We start from the raw sequence: 19,385 nt of genomic DNA, 5'->3' as shown, positions 1-19,385 counted from the left end.
TTAAAGTAACAAAGCATACCCATAGAAGGAAAACAGAGCTTAGTAGTTGCACATAAAAGAAATAAAAATAGCTGCTGATGGCTGTAATTTTAGATGTTCCGAGAAAGGCAATCAGTTGAAAGTGTCTCTCCATAAGGTTCTATGAGTCAGTGGAAGGTGAAAACAATATTCAATTGTCTTAACAAAGTCAATAAAAGTATACCATGTCATATAGAAGGTGTGAGTCCTCCCCGCCCCCCTGTACTTTATAGTCTATTGTTTTTCCTCGATTCGTATTTCTGCAATTTATGAGTCATCTTAATGGAAATGAATGTAAATTACTTATGAGTAAGTGTCAGGCTCACAATTTTTAAAATAGTCTGTGCAACAAAGTAATGTTTACTTGGAAGTAAGTCCCATTGTGTTCAATGGGACTTACAACCTAGATAGTGTGTTTAGGGCTGTATCCTTAATTTACCATTTATTTGGCTTTTGTAAGGCATTTTCACTGACTTCAGTGACACCTAAAGGAGAATAGCAGAACTCATTTGATTCTATTTAGAAATAAATGGGGAGCATTGCCCTCATGTCACAGACCAGCATATGATTTCAGCAGAGCCCGCCATGCCAGCCCAGCCCTCACTGCCACCCTGGCAGCTCCCTTTCACACTATGCCCGATTATGCTTCCAAGTTTAGGTGGGAAATAACCAACCTGTGTTCATATCTTCCAGGAGTTCAGTGACACACAGGGCAATGTGGCCCTTGTAAATGGAATATTTCCCATTCTTGAATTGCCATTTCAGGAAAAAAGACTGCTTATTTCTGACCATAATGTACAGTATTTGCTCAGGAGCCCGGCACTCTCTCCCTCTTCCTCTGTGTGTGTGTTTGTGTCTGTGTGTAATGTTGATCATGCTGTTCTAAGTAAAGGTGAATTGCCTTGCCCTGGAAATGGCAGAATACTTATTTGTTGTACCCATTAAGTGGAAGTAAACATTCAAGTGAAATAGGACTGATTCAAGTGAAATGACTTAGCCATTTTGAGATTGTGTTGGTATTCCATAGTCCATAATGATCATCTAGTAGAGATAATGCTGAGCTAAATGGATTAAAGTGATTGTTTGGAGGGTGATAAGCTTTTCAGTTGCTGTGTGCTGCCAAATGGAATATCCCCCTCAGCAAGGCCCACCTTGCACCCACATTAAACATTATTTCCAATGGCAAGTTAATACCTCCATCTTCTCCCTGGCTTTTAAAGGAACATGATGAGTTGGTTATCTTTGGTGCCCTATACCGTGATGTCTATTTTTGTTGATATATTATACCTGGTGGGTATAATTATAATCATCATCATCATCGGTGGTTTGACTCAATTTTTAAAATGTGCACTTTTCCCCCCTACAAGCCAAGATGACAAATTATTATTATTATTATTATTATTATTATTAGGTGGTTTGACTTGATTTTTAAAATGTGTATTCTTTTACCCCCCTGCAAGTCGCCAAGATGAATAATAATAATAATATTTCCTATAAGACAGATTCATAAATAACGTTCGTCCAGTTTTCTCCCAGGACAGGCGTCAAACAGACAAATAAAACTAATGCTGCAACCCTATGTGGCCGCTAAACCTGCGAGGTGATGCTAATACACTCAGTTTCTGAGCAACCGCAAAAGCCCGAGCGCACTAAAGCTTTGGAGGCTCGGCCGGGGCGCGTCCGGCATCTATACCCCTTCGCGCGCATGCGCCCTGGGCGAATCATTAGCTCCTCCCCGTCTCTTCCTGAGCCTCTGGTTCGCCCTGTTACGGAGGTTGGCGCTTGCGCTTTTTCTTCCGGCGGGGGTTACTTCTCGTTCCCTCGCGCGTAGTAGTAGTAGCCTCGCGAGAGCAGCTCGTGAGGGCAGTAGCGGAAGCTCTCCCGGACACTCCTACTGAGGAGGAAGAAGACTTCGCAGGGGGGAAGAAGAGGGGGCCGCTCGGAGCGGAACCCTGGCGGGCTTGCGGTGAGTCGAAGCTCCGGGGCGAGGGCGGCGGGAGAGACGGGGAAGAGCCCCAACAAGAAGCCGGAGACGCCCTGGAGCCTCTGCCTTGAGGCTGACAAGGCGGGCGGGCGGCCCCTTTCCCCTCTTGTTCCGCCCCTGCCTGTCAAGGGGGCCCTGGCACGCGCGCTTGCCAGCCTACCACTTGCATGGGGGGGGGGGGAGGGAAGAGTTTGGTGCGCGCCCCTTAAGATTCTAAGAAAAATAACTCGAGCTGAGGGAGGCGGGCGAATGAATCCTTTCCCCCCTTAGCCCAGTAATGATTCACTTGCCAAGGGGGCCAAGGTTCCCCCCCCCAGTCAATGACTGTATTTTGAGGAGTGGGCATCCGAAAGGGGGCATTTTGCTGAATTCATTGTTTCTTGTGTTGTTTTTTTGCTGCGGATGAATGTTAATAACGTGCACCTTATACAAAAATGGAAGTTGCAATAAATGCTTAAGCTTATCTTTAGAGTGATAAGTGTAAGCATTGACTTAAATGGGATTCTGATTCCTGAAGCCCGACCTATTCTCCCGAACAGGTGTGCATTAGGATTGTTGTGTTATGTTGGGAAACAGCTTTTGGGCAAAAAGAAATAAAATGGTGCCAAGCAAATAAATCCACAAATATTACTAGCAAATTCTAATTTGACATTATTGCCCGTGCATATGTTTTGCAGATGTCTGATAGCGTGAAAGAGAACAGATAGTTATTCACAAACTATGACTAAATATATATATTCTGTTACTGGCACAAGGAGGAAATGAACCATAGTTTTTGCTGCTGAAGATTTCACAGAACTTCCCCAAATAGTAACGATGACAGGCTGGTTCCTTAGAAAAAGTTGATTGACTTTACCACCTCTTGAGACCAGTTCTCCCTGTAGCAGTTTCTAGGATATGGTAGATGGTATAAGCAGTATAAGTAATTTTTCAACTGTTCAGAGTGCTTCATGCATACAAATGGTGAAAATAATACAAACCCAGCTTCTTCTGTGAAACAAAACTGGAAACTATTTGATAAATCAAGGCAGCTGTCACTTTTAGCGTCTGAAGCCTTTGTGGGACAAACATATGTTATTAATATTGAGGGTGCTCTACTAACCCCAGGACACGAGTGGCACTGTGGGTTAAACCACAGAGCCTAGGACTTGCAGATCCAGAAGGTCAGCAATTCAAATCCCTGTGACAGGGTGAGCTCCCGTTGCTCAGTCCCTGCTCCTGCCAACCTAGCAGTTCGAAAGCACGTCAGAGTGCAAGTAGATAAATAGGTACCACTCCAGCGGTAAGGTAAACGGTGTTTCCATGTGCTGCTCTGGTTTGCCAGAAGTGGCTTAGTCATGCTGGCCACATGACCCGGAAGCTGTACACCGGCTCCCTCGGCCAGTAAAGCGAGATGAGCGCTGCAACCCCAGAGTTGGCCACGAACGGGGCTTACTTGACCTACCTTTATCTGCTAACCCCATATTTAACCACTTGCCTGGTCAATGTAACCATTTAGGAATTTCATTCAGGCAACTGAGCAGACTACCAGAAGGTCTTTCCTCCTCCCTTTCAAACAAGCTGCCGGTGAAGCCATGAAGCACTTCATCCTTCCTTCAGCAACCCACTGTTTTGCAATATTGGGTGTGTAGGAGATGAAGTTACCTCCTACACTTGTAACATGGAAGCAAATAAGGTGGGTGGTGGAGGGAAGGAGCATCCTTTTCCTATGCTGCCAGCCTGCTGTGTTTCTGCAGTAGGCAATGGGCAGGTGAACCTCCTGTGCATCTAACATAATGGGTTGGTAGCAGAACAATTTGTCTTCCCAACCACCGCGTTTTGGACACACAGGCAGAAGTTTTGCCTCCTGTGTCTCCAGTACATAAATGAAGTGTGATGGTGGCAACCGCCCAGCTTGCTTATTCATTTATTTTTATTTAACAAAATTTATATACCACTTACTCAAACTAAATACTTCTAAGCAGTTTACAAAAGACAATCTAAAATATTAATTAAAAATACCAGTAAAGAACATTAAGAACAAGTTACATAATTAAAAGAGAAAACAAATTCCATAATTTAAAAACTTGACTTCAAAGCTTGGCTTTAAGGTAGATGAACTGGATGGGACTTCACCTCCTGCACATCTAGTGCAGAAACACAGCAGGCTGGTGGAGAAGGGATGCCTGTCCTGTTCATTCAGCACATAAATCAAGCAGACTAGCAATGGGGCCATCCCTTCACTGCTAGTTCACTATGCTTCTGGGCTGACCACAGAAGAGGCAAAGCGTCTTCCAGCACACTTAAGCATAGAAACAAGGCCAGCTAGCAGAGGTGGCTTTTCTTCCTCTTTCAGCCTGCTACATTTCTACCCTGCAAACGATTTTTATTTGCAATATGAGGGGCTGGGAAAAGAAATACAGAGTGCTACGTCCATCCTCCACCATCCCCTTGTATGAGTTAAAAGTAGGGGAACAAAAAAAACCAGGCTAGTAACTTTGGGGGCTGTACTATTCTATGATCCGTGTGGGCATGTCCCTTTACCTTTTTAGGGATGGAGATGGGGTTATGCTTGCCCCAGTACTACTTTAGCTCTGCATTTCATCTAGCCCCTTCCACCTCTAAATAAATACATTTACTACCCATCTATATATGAAGTGATGCAGGCTTATGAATGGGAAGTTAGCTTTATAAAACATTACTTGTTCCAAGTGAGTGGCTAATAACTAAGACCATTTTGGGGAGGAGGTATTTCAGGATAATGTCCTCTTCATCCCCCAATTTTAATATACAGAGTATAGTGGCTTTCCCAGCTTTGCATTAATGAAATACTTGAGCAAAGTTTTATGAAGTGATCTGTTAATTCTTGTAACATGTGATGTCTTAATCAGTTCTTGTTTCTTTTAAAATGTCATCATTTCAGTCCTAAGTGAATAAAACCAAAGAGTGACAGGTGTGAATACAAGTGTGACTTTACTTGCTGCAGCAACTTTGTGAATTTCTGTCATGTATTTAAAGTTGCCACAATAGCCACACTCATAGTTTGGTTTTTCTAGTATTGCTGTAATAGTTGTCCTGTTGGGTGCAGTGTTAATGTCAAATACTGTATGCAGTGTTAATTGTAAATGTCCATCTGAAATTAAGAGTGAGATTCCCCCCCCCCGACTACTTTCTTCATTTTCTTCTTAGTTGCTGTAACGTAGTTCTTGCAAGTCAACTCTTCCTCTAGGTATGCTGCTGGTCATTCCTTTTTGCTATGTATAGTAAGTATAAAACAGCTAGGATTAATTTGGATTGCTGTTTTGCAGGACACTCCCATTGAATTTAAGCATTTTGACTTAAGTAGTTTGGGTTGCTGTTGTGTTACTGCTTGTAGGACAGTCATCAACAATTTTGTTTTCAGTTTGGGCTCTGATTGTCTTGTATAGATATTTTTCAAGCATTATGCTACGTGCATAATTATCCAATGCGTTCAACTTCCCTGAATGAAGCTGCTTGATGGCCAGTCGCAACCACATATTTCTGGCAATCTCCCTGTCTCAAGTGCCGGGAAAAACTCATTTTCTTCCCCAAGTTCTCTGTGTACCACAAAAGCACAAGAGTGGTCTTGCCATGTTGTGCAAGAAAGATCCTTCCCTCCTTCCAAGTTATTTGTCATGCATAGAGTAACTGGTGGAGTGGAGGTGGAGGAAAGGAGTCAGAATTTCATTTCACAGTAAGTTTTGGAGACATTCAGAGGGAATAAGTATACAATAAGAAGTTGGAGAGGGAGATCAGTGACCACCACATATAATATATGGCTGCGCAGGCCAGACAAGATTTGTGGACAGGTGACTTTCAAGGGTCTTTGTTTTTTTCATAAACGGGGGGCACAAATTTTGGCTTGGCTTTCTACCCAGGCATTTATTTGTATTTATCAGTGGTCTCATCCCTAGTATCCTCTGCCTTGCACTGAGGGAAAGTGGTGGGGGTCTTCTTTCATTTGTAGAGGATACAGAGAAGGTAAAAAGCAGTGAGAGTTTCTTCAGTTCATTATAAGGTATTTCTGTTGTTTCTTGCTTGAAAACTGCATTGGAAATTAGTCCTCCAGAGTAGGGATCTGTGTGGTCTGGTGTCAGATTTACTGCTCACCAGAGGGTTGAGGGCACCTTCCCCTACAATCTGGTGCATGGATTTGTAGACAAATGGTAATATAGCAGAGTTACAAATGATTTTCCTATAAGAATGTGCTTGCTTGGACTGTATAGGTTTTAAACTCCAATTCAGTGTTGGAGGTTTGCAAAACAAGGTGGTTCTTTTTCATATCCTCCTATCTGGTGTGTGTATAAACAGTGCTGGTGATTCATGCATTCAGTTAAGATTTATTGAAATAAATGAGGCTTGGGTTATAATCCCAAGCATGCTTTTTCAAGAAAATTCATGGGGCTTGCTTACAAATAAATGTGACTGGGATTATAGTTTGATGTGGGTTAGATCCAGACTTAATCATCCATTGAAATCATCAAGTTAAATCAGTCACTAAGTTCAATTTATTTCAGTGGGTATACACTAAATATTACTAAGTCTGGATCCAACCCAGCATGTGTGAGATGGCACTTAATATGTGTTTTAAGAAATACATGGTTTTGAGAGTCTATATGCGTATTGTATTGGAATGTCATGATTCAGGGGATTATTGTTTCTTTTGGTTGCCTTGTTTGGTTTTAGTTTAGTTGGGCAAGAGTCAAATTTTAATGCAGTTGGATTCATTGCTAAATATGAATGTGTAACTATTGGGGGGGAAACAATACTGCTTTAATTATTGGAAGAAGTAGTGTGGCTTCTTCATGGTGTGCACTTAGTGATCACTTGGGTTTTTTTTCATTTAAGGATACTTGACATCAAGAAACTGGCGTTCATATTCAGCTGAAAGTAGTGTGCCTTTGTTCAGAGCAAACATGGAAAGAATTGGACTGCACTGGCTTTAATCAGTCATTACTTTTATAGAATATGCGCCTGTTTAAAGAGTGTTTCCTCCACAGCAGTTCTGTTTCTCCAAAGCTTAGTATATAAGGATGAATGACTTGCGACTCTACTGTGAAATCAGAAGCAAAAACTATTTTCTCTTTCAACAGCCAGCAGGGGCACGATATAGCTGATAGCGAGATAGGGACAGATTACCGTATCTTCCCCTCATTGTAGATGAAACTTTCCTGAACCCTTTCGACTCGTATTTTACTAGTTAATAAAAGTTTCAGCCCGACGCCAAGTTTACTCAGAAATAAGTTCCCTCCCCCCACCCGAATTTTAAAACCTAAGTATTCATGGAACGCTACATTCCAAAAGAAATCGGGGGAAAACCAGCCATGAATAATACCATAGGAAGTGTCGTGTGTGAGAGTGTCGTTCGTGTGTGTGTGTTTTAACCCTCACTGGAAAACCAAGTGGGTAGTTGACCAGTACTTGGGAGTTCCTCCCGAACAGGGGAAACCCACATTACTGGGTGACTTACACGTTTCTCCTCGTCAGTAATCGGATAGGGGAATCCTCCTGATCTTTGACTTGGGGGGGGGGGTTGTCGGATTTTTTTCGGGTAATAAGTGCTTTCTCCTTGCAAGGAGGAGCGCCGTGCTGCCTGCGGTAAGGCATAGAAGCCAGGCTTTGTGTGATGCACGCCTCGCCTTCAAGAGAAAGGACGAGCGCTCAGCAGCAAGCAGCAGGAGCCGCTCTAGGGCTCTGAGGAAGGCTGGCTTGGCTTAGCTAGGGGGCCGGTCTTTTTTCTCCCTCCCTCACTTGCGCTTTTTTAATTATTTAATTTGCTTCGCCGGCTGGGAGTGCGGGGCGGGGAGTCCTTTTTCCGGGCTCTGCTATTGGCCGCAGCGAATGCCACTCGGTGCTTCCTGGCAGCCCTCGGTGTGCCGAGCGAGCGAGGCTGCAGAAAGAGGAAGCGGCAAAGCGGAGTTGAGCTGAGAAGAGGAGGGAGAGGGAGGCTCAGGGCGCGGCCCCTGTCATTGATCCGGGCTACTTCCCTCAATGCTCCCGTCTCTTCCTCCCTTCCTAGGGCGGATTGGCCCTCGCTGACTCCCCCTGCCTATGCGAAAGACGGAGCCAGAAGTTGAGCAGGAAGGGCAGCGCGGACGAGAGGGAAGGCTGGACCGGGAGCCCCCGGAGAAGCTTCAGGGAGAACTCCGTTCCTATCCGCCTTCATCATCATTGCTGTCCACGAGCATGGAAGCCGTCGCCAAATACGATTTCAAAGCCACCGCAGACGATGAGCTCAGCTTCAAACGGGGGGATATCCTTAAGGTAAGTGATGCACAAAGGAGCAGAGATTGCCCTCTTGAGGCTTTCCCTGATATGAGTCTCTCGGCCCCCCCCCCCCGAAGCTCTATCGCATAATGGGCAACACTCTTTTATCTCTTCCCACACCCTTCTAAATTTGTCTGCTCTGTTCTGCTCATAGAGAGGCATTTTTTTTTTGATGGCACAGCTGTTCTAACGTTGTAAATGGAGTGTAACTTGGTTTATGATTGTATATGTTACTGCCTAGTCCTCAGTTATTCCCTTGCCATATTTAAACCCGCGTTTCCCTCGTCTAGGTTTGCTGGTACCAAATATCTAGAAATATTGTTTTGTCATGAGTTAGTACTGTTTAAAAAGCTTGCTCTGATTCTACCTTGTATACCTTGAGTCTGCATATATATATTTTACCTTACGCAGTTCACGGTACTCTAGTTTCATTATTTATTTATTTGGATGGGTGTCAAATATCTAAAAAGATTGTTTTGTCATGAGTACTGTTTAAAAAGCTTGCTCTGATTCTGCCTTGTATACCTTGAGTCTGCATAGATATATTTTACCTTACGCAGTTCGCGGTACTCTAGTTCCATTATTTATTTATTTGGATGGGTGCACACATATGTACATACTACACCTGCCAGCTGAAGGTAAAGCAGGCTGCAATCTATGAGATCTTATACCACAGTAATCTGTTTTAAGGTACCACAGGATTCTTTTGCTACAACAGAGTAACTGAGCTATCCTGTAGAGTTCTGTATGTCACCGTTTGGTCTGAACTCTTGGTTTGGAATTACAGGGTCTGAGAAGACTTAGACGTCTTAAAAATCAGTAGTAATGGTTCTCAGAATCAGTTCTTATGTTCATTTTATTTAAAAGTAAAGATTTTGTTACCTTGGCATTGGGTTACATTGGATTATATTGGCTTCGTCTGGGACGTTTCAGTTGAAAAACTAGGTGGATTTAGATTATGGTATGTTTGACCTTTGTATGGCATGTAGTCCACAGTTGTTATTATTACTATTATTAGTTACTGGAACCATTTTATATTTTTGAAACCATTTTATTTATGTGATTGTCCATCCTGGGACCTTAGGGTGAACCTTCACCCTAAGGTCCCAGGATGGACAATCACATAAATAAAATGGTTCCAAAAATGCACATTTCAAGTGTCAAAAGCTAGGGTAAAGAGATATGTCTTCAGCATTTGCTGAAAGCTGTATAATGAAGATGCAGGCACACCTCTGTGGAAATGTTCCACAACTTCAGCAATGCCATAGAACATGCTGTCTCCTGGGCCACCATCCCCCTGAGTTTCTGAGCACTGTGGAACAATGGAGCCTCCTCTGTTGATTTTAACACCCAAGGGGGTCTGTGGGGAAGGAGGGCATCAATGGGTGTATAGTGAAGGCAAGCAGGAGTGATTGTGTCAGTTACTCTACGCATCTCACCATCCCGCAGTGAGCCAAGAGCCTTGACAGGAGCATCAGCCATGCCAGCTTGAAAATCCCCCAAAGCATTCAGAAATCAGATTCCATCAGCCTCCAAACATGGACCAACTCAATGGGTCTCTTGCACTTTTCAGGGTAGAGTAGCTACATACAGCCCAAACCTCACCAGGGATTGGTCTGACCATGACAACAGACTCACAGCAAGCCCTTCTATCAGTCGAGTATTACCAGTCCTCTCTTGGGCAAAGACCAGGTGAAAGGTGTTCCCAGTTATATGCTGGACCATTGATGTTCTGAGACAGCCCCATGTTTGCCATGGAGGTAATGAAGTGCTGAGCTAGTCCATTCAGCCTCGGCATAAATATTGAAGCTCCCCAACACCACCATGAAGGAGTCCTCCAGCACCACATCTGAAATTACCTTGGTCAGGGAGGTTGTAGAGCAATGAGGTGGATGGTACAATAGCAACACACCCATTCTCTTTCCCTCCCTCCCTGGTCCTGCACCAGAAACATTTTCTTCAACCCAAACATGATGTGGATTGGTTTCCTGGTGAGCGAGATGGAATTTTATGACACAGTTGGACTAACATAGAGCCACCCAGCCCATCCATCCGGGTCTCAGTTGTACATATCAACTCTGCCCCTGCACCAACATCAAATGGATGATAGATGTTTTATTCTAGATAGACCTGGCATGTAGCAATGACAACACCAAGCTGGGGTGGGGGGTGACTGGCACCCCCCAATTCTGAAATACAGCAGGCAAATATAATAACACAGGAAGACCCTAATCCTTCTGTAAAGACTTATAGATAACAGAATAGCAGTACATAATTTTGTAGGAACGTGACAAAAGTCGTATTTATTTAAATAATTTAGAAATATTTACACCTGGCCTTTCTGTCTATCAGACCTCCACAGCAGCTGCTGAGAAGTAAAAATGAATTCACTGTAAGAATATATTTAGATGCAAGGGTGACTGAGGAAGGCATTGGGGGACAATGTAAAAAGCCCACTGTTCCAGCTTTTATTAAATTGCTCTACCAAATAAATTAACATTGGCTAAATATTAGGAATACAGTCATTTGATGTTGTGCTTGAAGGACAAGACATGAGGTTGGACGCAGACAGAATAAGTCAAGCTGGCTTGTCACTTGCCTTCACTTACCTCTTGTTCACAGGCTTTTTGTCTTCTTGGTAGGGTGAATAATAAATATTGGTATTTTGAATATTTCAGCCATGAATTATATTCATAATTTTCTTGCCTTTCTTACCAATGAAATACAAAAATTTTATTTAATTTAAACAAATTTTTAAGTGGGACGCGGGTGGCGCAGTGGTCTAAACCACTGAGCCTCTTGGGCTTGTTGATCAGAAGGTCGGCAGTTCGAATCCCTGCGACGGGGTGAGCTCCCGTTGCTGTGTCCCAGCTGCTACCAACCTAGCAGTTCGAAAACACGCCACAAAGTACAAGTAGATAAATCGGTACCACTCCGGCGGGAAGGTAAACAGCGTTTCCATGTGCTGCTCTGGTTTCGGTGTTCCGTTGCGACAGAAGTGGCTTAGTCATGCTGGCCAAATGACCCGGAAAAACTCTGCGGACAAATACCAGCTCCCTCGGCCTGTAAAGCCATATGAGCGTCACAACCCCAGAGTCGTCTGCAACTGGACTTAACTGTCAGGGGTCCTTTACCTTTTTAATTTTTAAGTTAAAAGCTTTACAAATTCTAAATGTTAGTAACCTGATTCATCATATTCCTTTGAAATGTGGGCTATGATGACTAATATACATTATTACGTTTTTGGAGGAAATGGAACAAAATGTTAGAAAAATAGGCATTGTGTTGAAGAGTAAGATTCTTTTCAGGTTTCACGTTAATGTGATTTCTGCTTCTGTATTGGGTACCATGGTAAAGTTGCTTAGCTGAAGACAATGCATTGAAGTCTCACAATTTCATTGCTTGACTGCATCTATTTCATTCTGCTGTGAATATGAATTTGGCCTCTGCTGCATGGAATGTGAAAATAAGCATTATGTGGATCCAAGAGCTGGTGTAGTGAGTAGTGGTAGACTTGGATTAAGATGACCTAAGTTAAAATCCTCACTCAGCCATGGCTTGGCCTCACAATAACCTAAGTAGGTTCGGCTCGGATATAACAACTTGGTTAAAAGCCAGGGCTTTATGACCAAGCAAGTATTGCAATCTCTCATTTTAAGCTAAACCCCACTGGCACATGAGAGAGAAATATTTTAAGCATTGCTTATTTGCTGTTTTTAACATACCAGGCCCAGAAAGTGTAATAAAACCGAGACTATTAGCAGTACTAGGAGAAAGTTTTCAGTATTTACTCCTGCATAATGAAAATCATTTTGATGCTATATTTACCGGTAAGTGAAAGCTACTAATGCTTTACAGCACATTTGCTAAGCTATGTAGCTGTGCTAAAAAAAATGGACATCAACCTGTGTAGTGCAGCCAAAGAGTTTACATCCTACATTCACTGCCTCTTGTAAGAAATGGCTGTTGAAGTAGAACAATTTAGCCTTATTGATTCGTGTGAAAACTGTGAAATAATACCTCAGTAAAGACTTTCCTGTTTCAGGTTGGTTGAAAATTCAGTCAAGAGTTCTGGATCCTGACAAGTAGTCATCTGTGTAGTGATCATAATTACACTCCCACCGCCCCAAAATCAATTCTCTTGTTCTTAAGCATGCCCTTGCAGTCTGCTGAGAACAGTAAGATGTTTTACAATTCCTTAGAGAGTACATCTGGAGGAAGGAGATTTTAGATTGTGAGGGTATGTGGTGTGAGTTATACTACACCTGGTCATTAACATATTCCTCCTTTGCAAATTTTGCTCTTTATGCCTTTCAACTTAAGTCTGAAGATGGAAATTGCAAAGAGGAATAAATAGAGACAGTATTAGAAACTGGGATATAAAAGCTAGGAGCCAAATAGCTTCTGGGACCTGGGTTGTGGGTGCCAAAACAGAATGTCTAGTCGCCATGGGGGGGGCCCTCACCAACACTTTTTATTTATTATTTTGATAAGCATGAACTAATATGCTATTCACATAAGTGACACATTGTTAATATCACATTTTAAGCAGAAAATTTTAATGCATGTTTAATTTGGTGTTTACAATAAATATATTAGTACCGTACTTCAGTTTCGAAGACACTCTACTCTTTAATCTTAAACTCCTTAACATATTGTCTATCTTTAACATATACTTTAAGGCTTCAAAGCACATACATTTCTGTAATCCTTGAGTGTCAGCCAGGCACAAAAAATGGCACCCAGACTTTTTGAGGTGCTTGCAAATGGAGAAACTTTTGGCGCAAAATGGGCCTGGTGCCTTGCTAATTTTGAACCCTGAATAGAGAATAGTATAAATGAATACATTATTTTATTTTAAGAGTTATACTCTGCTTTTTGATGAAATTCATGAAGCTGTTTACAGTGTTTTGAAATACAAATTCTAGGTTTGCATTTTTTTTTTTTAAATCATTCTTCATTTGGCCACACAGGAAAAGTGAATACATGCTACTTCTGTGTATTTGACTGTCTTAGATAAATTATTATAATTACCAGTGAAATTATAATTGGTGTCTGATAAAACAGAACAATGGCATTCTTAAATTGCTACATTCAGAAATGGTGGTTCTCTATTTTTCTAAAAACAAATTGTTCTTTCATGTTCTTTGAGGGAGAAAGAAGGTCTATGGTACTGCTGTGGTATGTTGTATGAGTCCAGTCTGATTTTCAGGAGATAACTTGTCTTATGATGTCATATTCCCATTACTGCAACATACTCTTGTGTTCTGAACTTGATTGAATAGCATTTGAACTACATCCATTAGCTGCTTGTGCATTAGTAACCTTATGGCAGTGTTCCAAAAGTGAATGAAGATATTTAACCTTTGACTCAAAACTGTGTAAACCAGTTCAGTACTGGCATGAAACGTGTGTGTGTGTGTTAGAATGTTTTGTTTCTCTCTTAGAAAGTAGGCAGGATTTGTACAGTTTCGTTGGGAAGGTCTGTGGTACTGTCCCATGTTGTCTGGCAAGGAAATCAGAATTTTCTTCTTTGCTTAACAGATGGCAGTGATACTTATTTATCGCTTGTTTAGGCAGCATGCTCTGTGTTTTCTCCAAACTGCATTAAGCTGTAAATGTCCTCGTTCATAACTTTAAAAAAATTTTCCTGCCTCTCCTACAGTCAGAATAGTTCACAGTAACTAAACCTCAAAAAATCACTCTTATAAAAAAACAATCCAATCTGCAGCAGTTTCAAATACAGATTCCCCACACATCAGTTTCCAAATGCTTTCCTGAAGGGAAATCTCTCCTCAAAGCCATCAGCGATGTTCTTGGCTCTGCCAGCCTTCCTATAATTCTGCAGAAGCCACTGACAAAGCTCTGTGTTATGCAGAGGTTTTTCTGACCTCTCACAAAGACAGTCTAGAAAGCAATATATTATCTGATGATGAGACATGTAAGAGGTGAGAAAGGGATGTGGATTGTGGGAGACACACAAAAATCTCAAATTCTAAACCAGCACCTTGCATTGAGCCCAACAGGTTAGTAATCAGCGCACTTCCCACAATATTGGTTGAATATGCTCCCATCTCCCTGCAATATAAGGAAGTGAGTCAAAGTTTTATAGAGCATTTGAAGCTTCTGAGTCATCTTTAAGGCACCTAAAGCAAAGTACATTCACTACTACTATCTGAGATGACACCATGATATCCTAAGACGGGACACAAACTCCTGCTAGAGGTACCAATTGAATTTGCCCTTCACTGTTGCTGCCACTAATGCCTCCTTGCCTAGTCCTGGAAAAATAGGAGCAAATCTATGCTGCAAGTATGCTCCGATTCACCAGTAACCATCCACTAGACCAGGGGTGGGGAACCTCTGACCTGCGGGCCAAACTTGGCCTGCAACACCATTTTGAGAAGGCTGTGCCCACCTGCCAAATACCTGATACCATACATGACATTAGGTGTGGGCCAGCTTAGGGCAGGGCTTCAAAGAGACAACCGGGAGCTTAAAGTGGGCTTCGTTTGCTGTCACAAGGAGTTCTCTCAGCTAATGGGCAGTCGGAGCACACTTCACTCAAAGAGGGGGAAGTGGTTTCCATTCAATGGAAGCTATTCCCTCCCTGTGCTGCTCTTCTCAAGCCTCTCCGAGCTATACTTTTAAACTTAAGAAATTGGGAGTTTAAAGGAGTAGTACAGGGAGACTTGGAAAGTAATCCCATCTACCTGTCAAATTTGTGCAGGGGGGGAGGGGGTTAGTGGTTTGTGGAGGCTTTTTTTTGTTCTTCTTGTAATGTATTTTGTGTTTATATCTTGCATTTTTATGTTGTGAACCACCCTGAGATCATTTGACGAATGGCCACATACAAAATTAATTAATTAATTTGGCCTGCAGAAACAGAGATTTCCCCACTCTGCACTAGATACAGGTAAATATATCCCTTCCATAGCTTCCAGCTCATTTCCTGTGTAGATCTTAGAAGTTGCTATATTTCATAAAGAATATTTGTTGTACTTCCTTTTATAGGAGCTGAAATTCAAGTGCCTGTGGATTGCACCTTTATCAATGCTGTTACAGCTATTTTATAATTTGAATGAGGGGTATTTTTCATTATACATTTAGGGTTCTCTGCTTACCCTGGGGTTCCTGCCTGCTGTAATTGGGTTTGCTCTATATCTGTGTTCTCTATAAGGTTACAAGATGCTATTCCTGAGAAACTGTAATATATTTCTGGCAGATTTTTGTCCTTTTGGTCTCTGTGCCAGCTGGCAACTTTCCAAGTGGAAAGTGTGCTGATACTTTTGGTGTGGCATATAGTGTAGGAAGAGAGAATGAACATGCTGATTCCATCGACTGATAAGGGCATGAGTCTATCCCCATCTCCCCTCTTTTAAATACGGTGTGCCATCATGCAGTAATATGAGAGAACACTCGTAATATGAACAGGCATCTAAATAACGCACCACATTTTCACTACCCTACAAAATAACAATACTGTGGTGATAAAATTATGGAGAGTAATTAGAAGATTGCTGATGTGGAGGAGTTGAAGGTTTATGATCATCTACCATGACAGCTGATGAAAGCTGGACAATGATTGTCAAAAGATATTTAGGAATATGTGTTGTTGGAGACTTCTTGCAAGTGACACTGTTCAATTAACTGATAGAGACTCCATTCCTTTGCACTGTGTTTTAGTGAGTATAAGTCAATTCCTTGTGGGCTGAAGAGAAACTAGGTGCAATTGTGCCATATTGGCCCATTGGTTGATTTAATTGAGTCCTTAAGGCTTCTTACTCTTCTGTACTGATGTCAGCTAATCTTTTAAACTTTACAGTCAAATGGTGTTCACGTGACAGTTTTTCCACTAAGTTTGTTCTCCTTCCCTTTAGATTAGACGTCAAATAGAACTGTCTTGTTTCCAAAGAGCTGATGCTGATGCTGCATTTTCAGTTCCTGCTTAAAAGCATTTCTGAAGCTTCTTTTAGGGTTACATATTTGTGTGATGTGAGATGGATGTGGTGAGCAAAGGGCAGTCAAACTTCTCATCTTCCCATCTATCAAACTTCCCATCTATCAAACTTCTCCCACCCCTTCCACAATATGACCTCCATTAGTTGCTGCAGATTCATGTTTAGATTAGCAGCCAATTACACCCATTCTAACAGATTACATTCATTAAGGCACAACTAATGTGTTTTCCATGTTGCAGACTTACATCCTTCCACTGATGAGTGATGTTGGGTGAATCCTGCCCAGTGTTTTTAGGATTTATTAGTCTTCAATACCAGAATAGCAAAATATTTTACAATGGTCTTCATCTCAAAAATGTACTATAGATGTAAGAATGAAATTTGAGTTGGATTTTTTTTAAGCCAGACACGCACACTTGTGTATTGGTTTTTCCTTAAATATCTTCATAACAGTTAGAGAAAGCATTTTAAGTATCTTCCTTGGAATAGGACTCCTGCATCAGTAAAATATACCTTCTTAAAATTTAATGAATACCAAAAAAAGCAAAGATAAATAATATTCAGTCCACAATTCAGCTAAACCCCTGAAAAGAACATTTGAACGAGGCAAAAAATCTGAAAAAGACTTCCTAAGTGGAGAGCAAGACTTGGATTTAGTGTTTTTGAGATTCAGGTATAAAGCAATCTTACAGGAGAAGGTTTCTGTTCATAGCCCCCTTGGAAAATAGTTTTTTTGTGACTTTATTGGTCAACAACTATATTAGTCCTTAAGGTCTATAACTGAAAACAAAAAGATTATATTTGGCTTCAGCTGGACAAACTAGCACCTAATCTACTCTATACCTTAAAGACAGGAATGTTAGGTAGGAGTAATGTGAGGTGCATTCTTGGCTATGATCAAAGGTTAGCCTTAACAATTCAGGATGCACAGCAATGTGTATGCATAGTTCAAATGGCAATTGATATGAAATTCTTTGGCTTAAAGTGCCACAAATTCACTCTGTCCACTGACAGTCACCAGTAGGAACAGAGAGGATACAAAGGGCACGCTAACCTGCATTTCTCACCCTCCCCTCCAAACTTCCTAGGCACCTTCACTCTTTGTGTCAGAAGACTAGGTTATACAATCAGTAGAATTAAGTGGCAAAGTGCTCTCTTAAGTCCTACTTTAGACTTGACAGCAGAATCCCATGTTTGTAGACTCCCCTTTGTAAATTCCCTTCATCTAGGGAAGAAAGCAGGGTGGATTCAACCAGAGCTTCGTTGCTACTCACACTTGGGGTGGGGGAAGCTTGAAGAGCTATGTCTCCTCCTCTGTGTGGGAAAGTAGCTGAGTCCTTTGGATTGGAGACTACAAACAAGTGCCTGATTAAGTTTCCTGATCTGCCAGTTACATATCCCCATGTTAAGTTATCATTTGAATGATGGATTATGATAAATGGGAGTTTGAATGCCAAGTGGTTGGGGAGTATTTAAACAATAAGGGTGTTCTGTATAACAAGTAAATTAGACGTGCTTTCAGATGCCTCTCTAGGATCTGCATCTCTATCTCCCAACCCACTGGGCTCCTCAGCAGGATGAAAGAGCCTGTGGGTGCCCAGCTACTGCTCCCTCAGACCACTGGGACCCTTCTCGTGATCATCCTTCTCCAGCTTTCCTGTCTCCTCTCATTCCTTCTCTACATTCAACCACCCTTTCCAGAATGTATTTGCCAGACTCCTGACAGACAGGATCAGGCAGGCCAAAGTAAAATCAGCACAAGGCTGCACTCATCTGGGATGAGCCTGGAAAACTTGGGGAAGTGTGGGGAAACTTGACTGCATCCCCTTCTGGGCAACTTTCCGGCAGCCCCATGCCATTGCTGAGCAGGGCCAGAGCCAAAAGCGGGCAGAACAGTTAATGTGAATTTTACCTTTTGTGCATTAAGCTGGTTTCTTCTCATTTGCACATTACTCTTGATCCTCCATCTAGGCAAGCAAGAAGCATTGTCACAATTCCAAGGACATGTTTCAGCCAGATTTGAGGAGGGTGCAAAGCAATATTGGTGTGGGATGTGGCTTAAAAAGATATGTGGCCTGTGGAGAGCTGTGGCCAGGTAAAGAAGCCTGGAGGGCCACATTTGGCCCCCATCCCAGAAGTTCCGTATTCCTTCTTCATACAGAGACCATTTTATCCAAGTGCAAAATTATTGTGTGTGGTGTTTTGATGATGTAGGCAAAGCATTTGTATGTTGGAGCTCCTGTGGTGGTCTTGCAAGCCATAACTTTGTATTGGTAAATGCAAGTTACTGCTGAAGTTCACCAAGAAAGACACCATGACTTTGTATTCCTCTGAATTTAATGTTATAAGCGAGTAGAAGTTCCCCCTTCTGTGAACCTAATTGTTGCGTAGTCTCACTTTAGTTTTTCTTTTTCTTCATTACATTCCTTTTTTAGAATGGGAACTTCCAGAGACTGGGTGCTTTGCATGCTTGCTGTGTTGCTTCAGAGATCAAAGTAACTTGGTGCACATACTTTAACCTACATCTCCGTTCTGTAGGGGTCTTTGCTCTTTTATTTCCTTGGCTGCTCTGCAGCTAGCATTATCTGAAAAGAGAGTGAACAGTGGCAGCTGTAAAGATAAGGATAAAGTCAGTCATTTGCAGTTTCTCCACATACCTAGAAACATGAGCAGTTTAGCTCAGAGAACATTTTTGTGTGATTGAATAAATTATTTAAACAGGAGCAATATGCTTCATGAGCAAAGCTTCATGAAATTGCACAGGGGCCTAAGAACTGAAACTACATTTCTGGCCTGCAGCTAAGTTTATTCATTTGCATGTATATAATAAAGTAAGCTGACTCATAAAATGTCTGTAAAATACTGGCGCTCATCTTCAGGGCGCTTGACCCTGACACTTGACTAGCAGTGACTGAACAACTTTGATATGCTCTGAAGTACTATAAAATAAAACAGGTGTTTCCAAACAATTGACAGTATATTTAAAATGCTATCATTGCATCAGTGCTTCCATCGGCCCTTAAAATGTACAGTATCTTAATGGACAAACTGCAGTATGTATTTATACTATGGCAACAACTAAAGCAATTTTAGAAAACTATTTCTTTCAATCCAATTATGCTACAGTTGTACTGTTAGTATTACACACTTCTTGA

At 41.8% G+C, this 19,385-nt stretch overlaps 1 protein-coding gene across 1 annotated transcript in view; it reads left to right on the top strand.

Annotated features, from left to right (window-relative positions):
* Positions 1 to 1,830: 1,830 nt before the first annotated feature.
* GRB2 (growth factor receptor bound protein 2) overlaps positions 1,831 to 19,385 on the top strand; it is a 48,693-nt gene continuing 31,138 nt past the window's right edge. Inside the window, exons 1-2 of the mRNA XM_079966263.1 lie at positions 1,831 to 1,984; positions 8,022 to 8,266. Of these exons, the coding sequence (XP_079822389.1) occupies positions 8,054 to 8,266 (213 nt within the window). The 5' untranslated portion in view covers positions 1,831 to 1,984; positions 8,022 to 8,053. The remainder of the gene's footprint in view (positions 1,985 to 8,021; positions 8,267 to 19,385) is intronic.

The sequence above is a fragment of the Podarcis cretensis genome (assembly GCF_951804945.1).
Source record: "Podarcis cretensis genome assembly, chromosome: 2".
Classification (NCBI taxonomy): Eukaryota; Metazoa; Chordata; class Lepidosauria; order Squamata; family Lacertidae; genus Podarcis; species Podarcis cretensis.
This window is presented reverse-complemented; position numbering and strand designations above follow the sequence as displayed.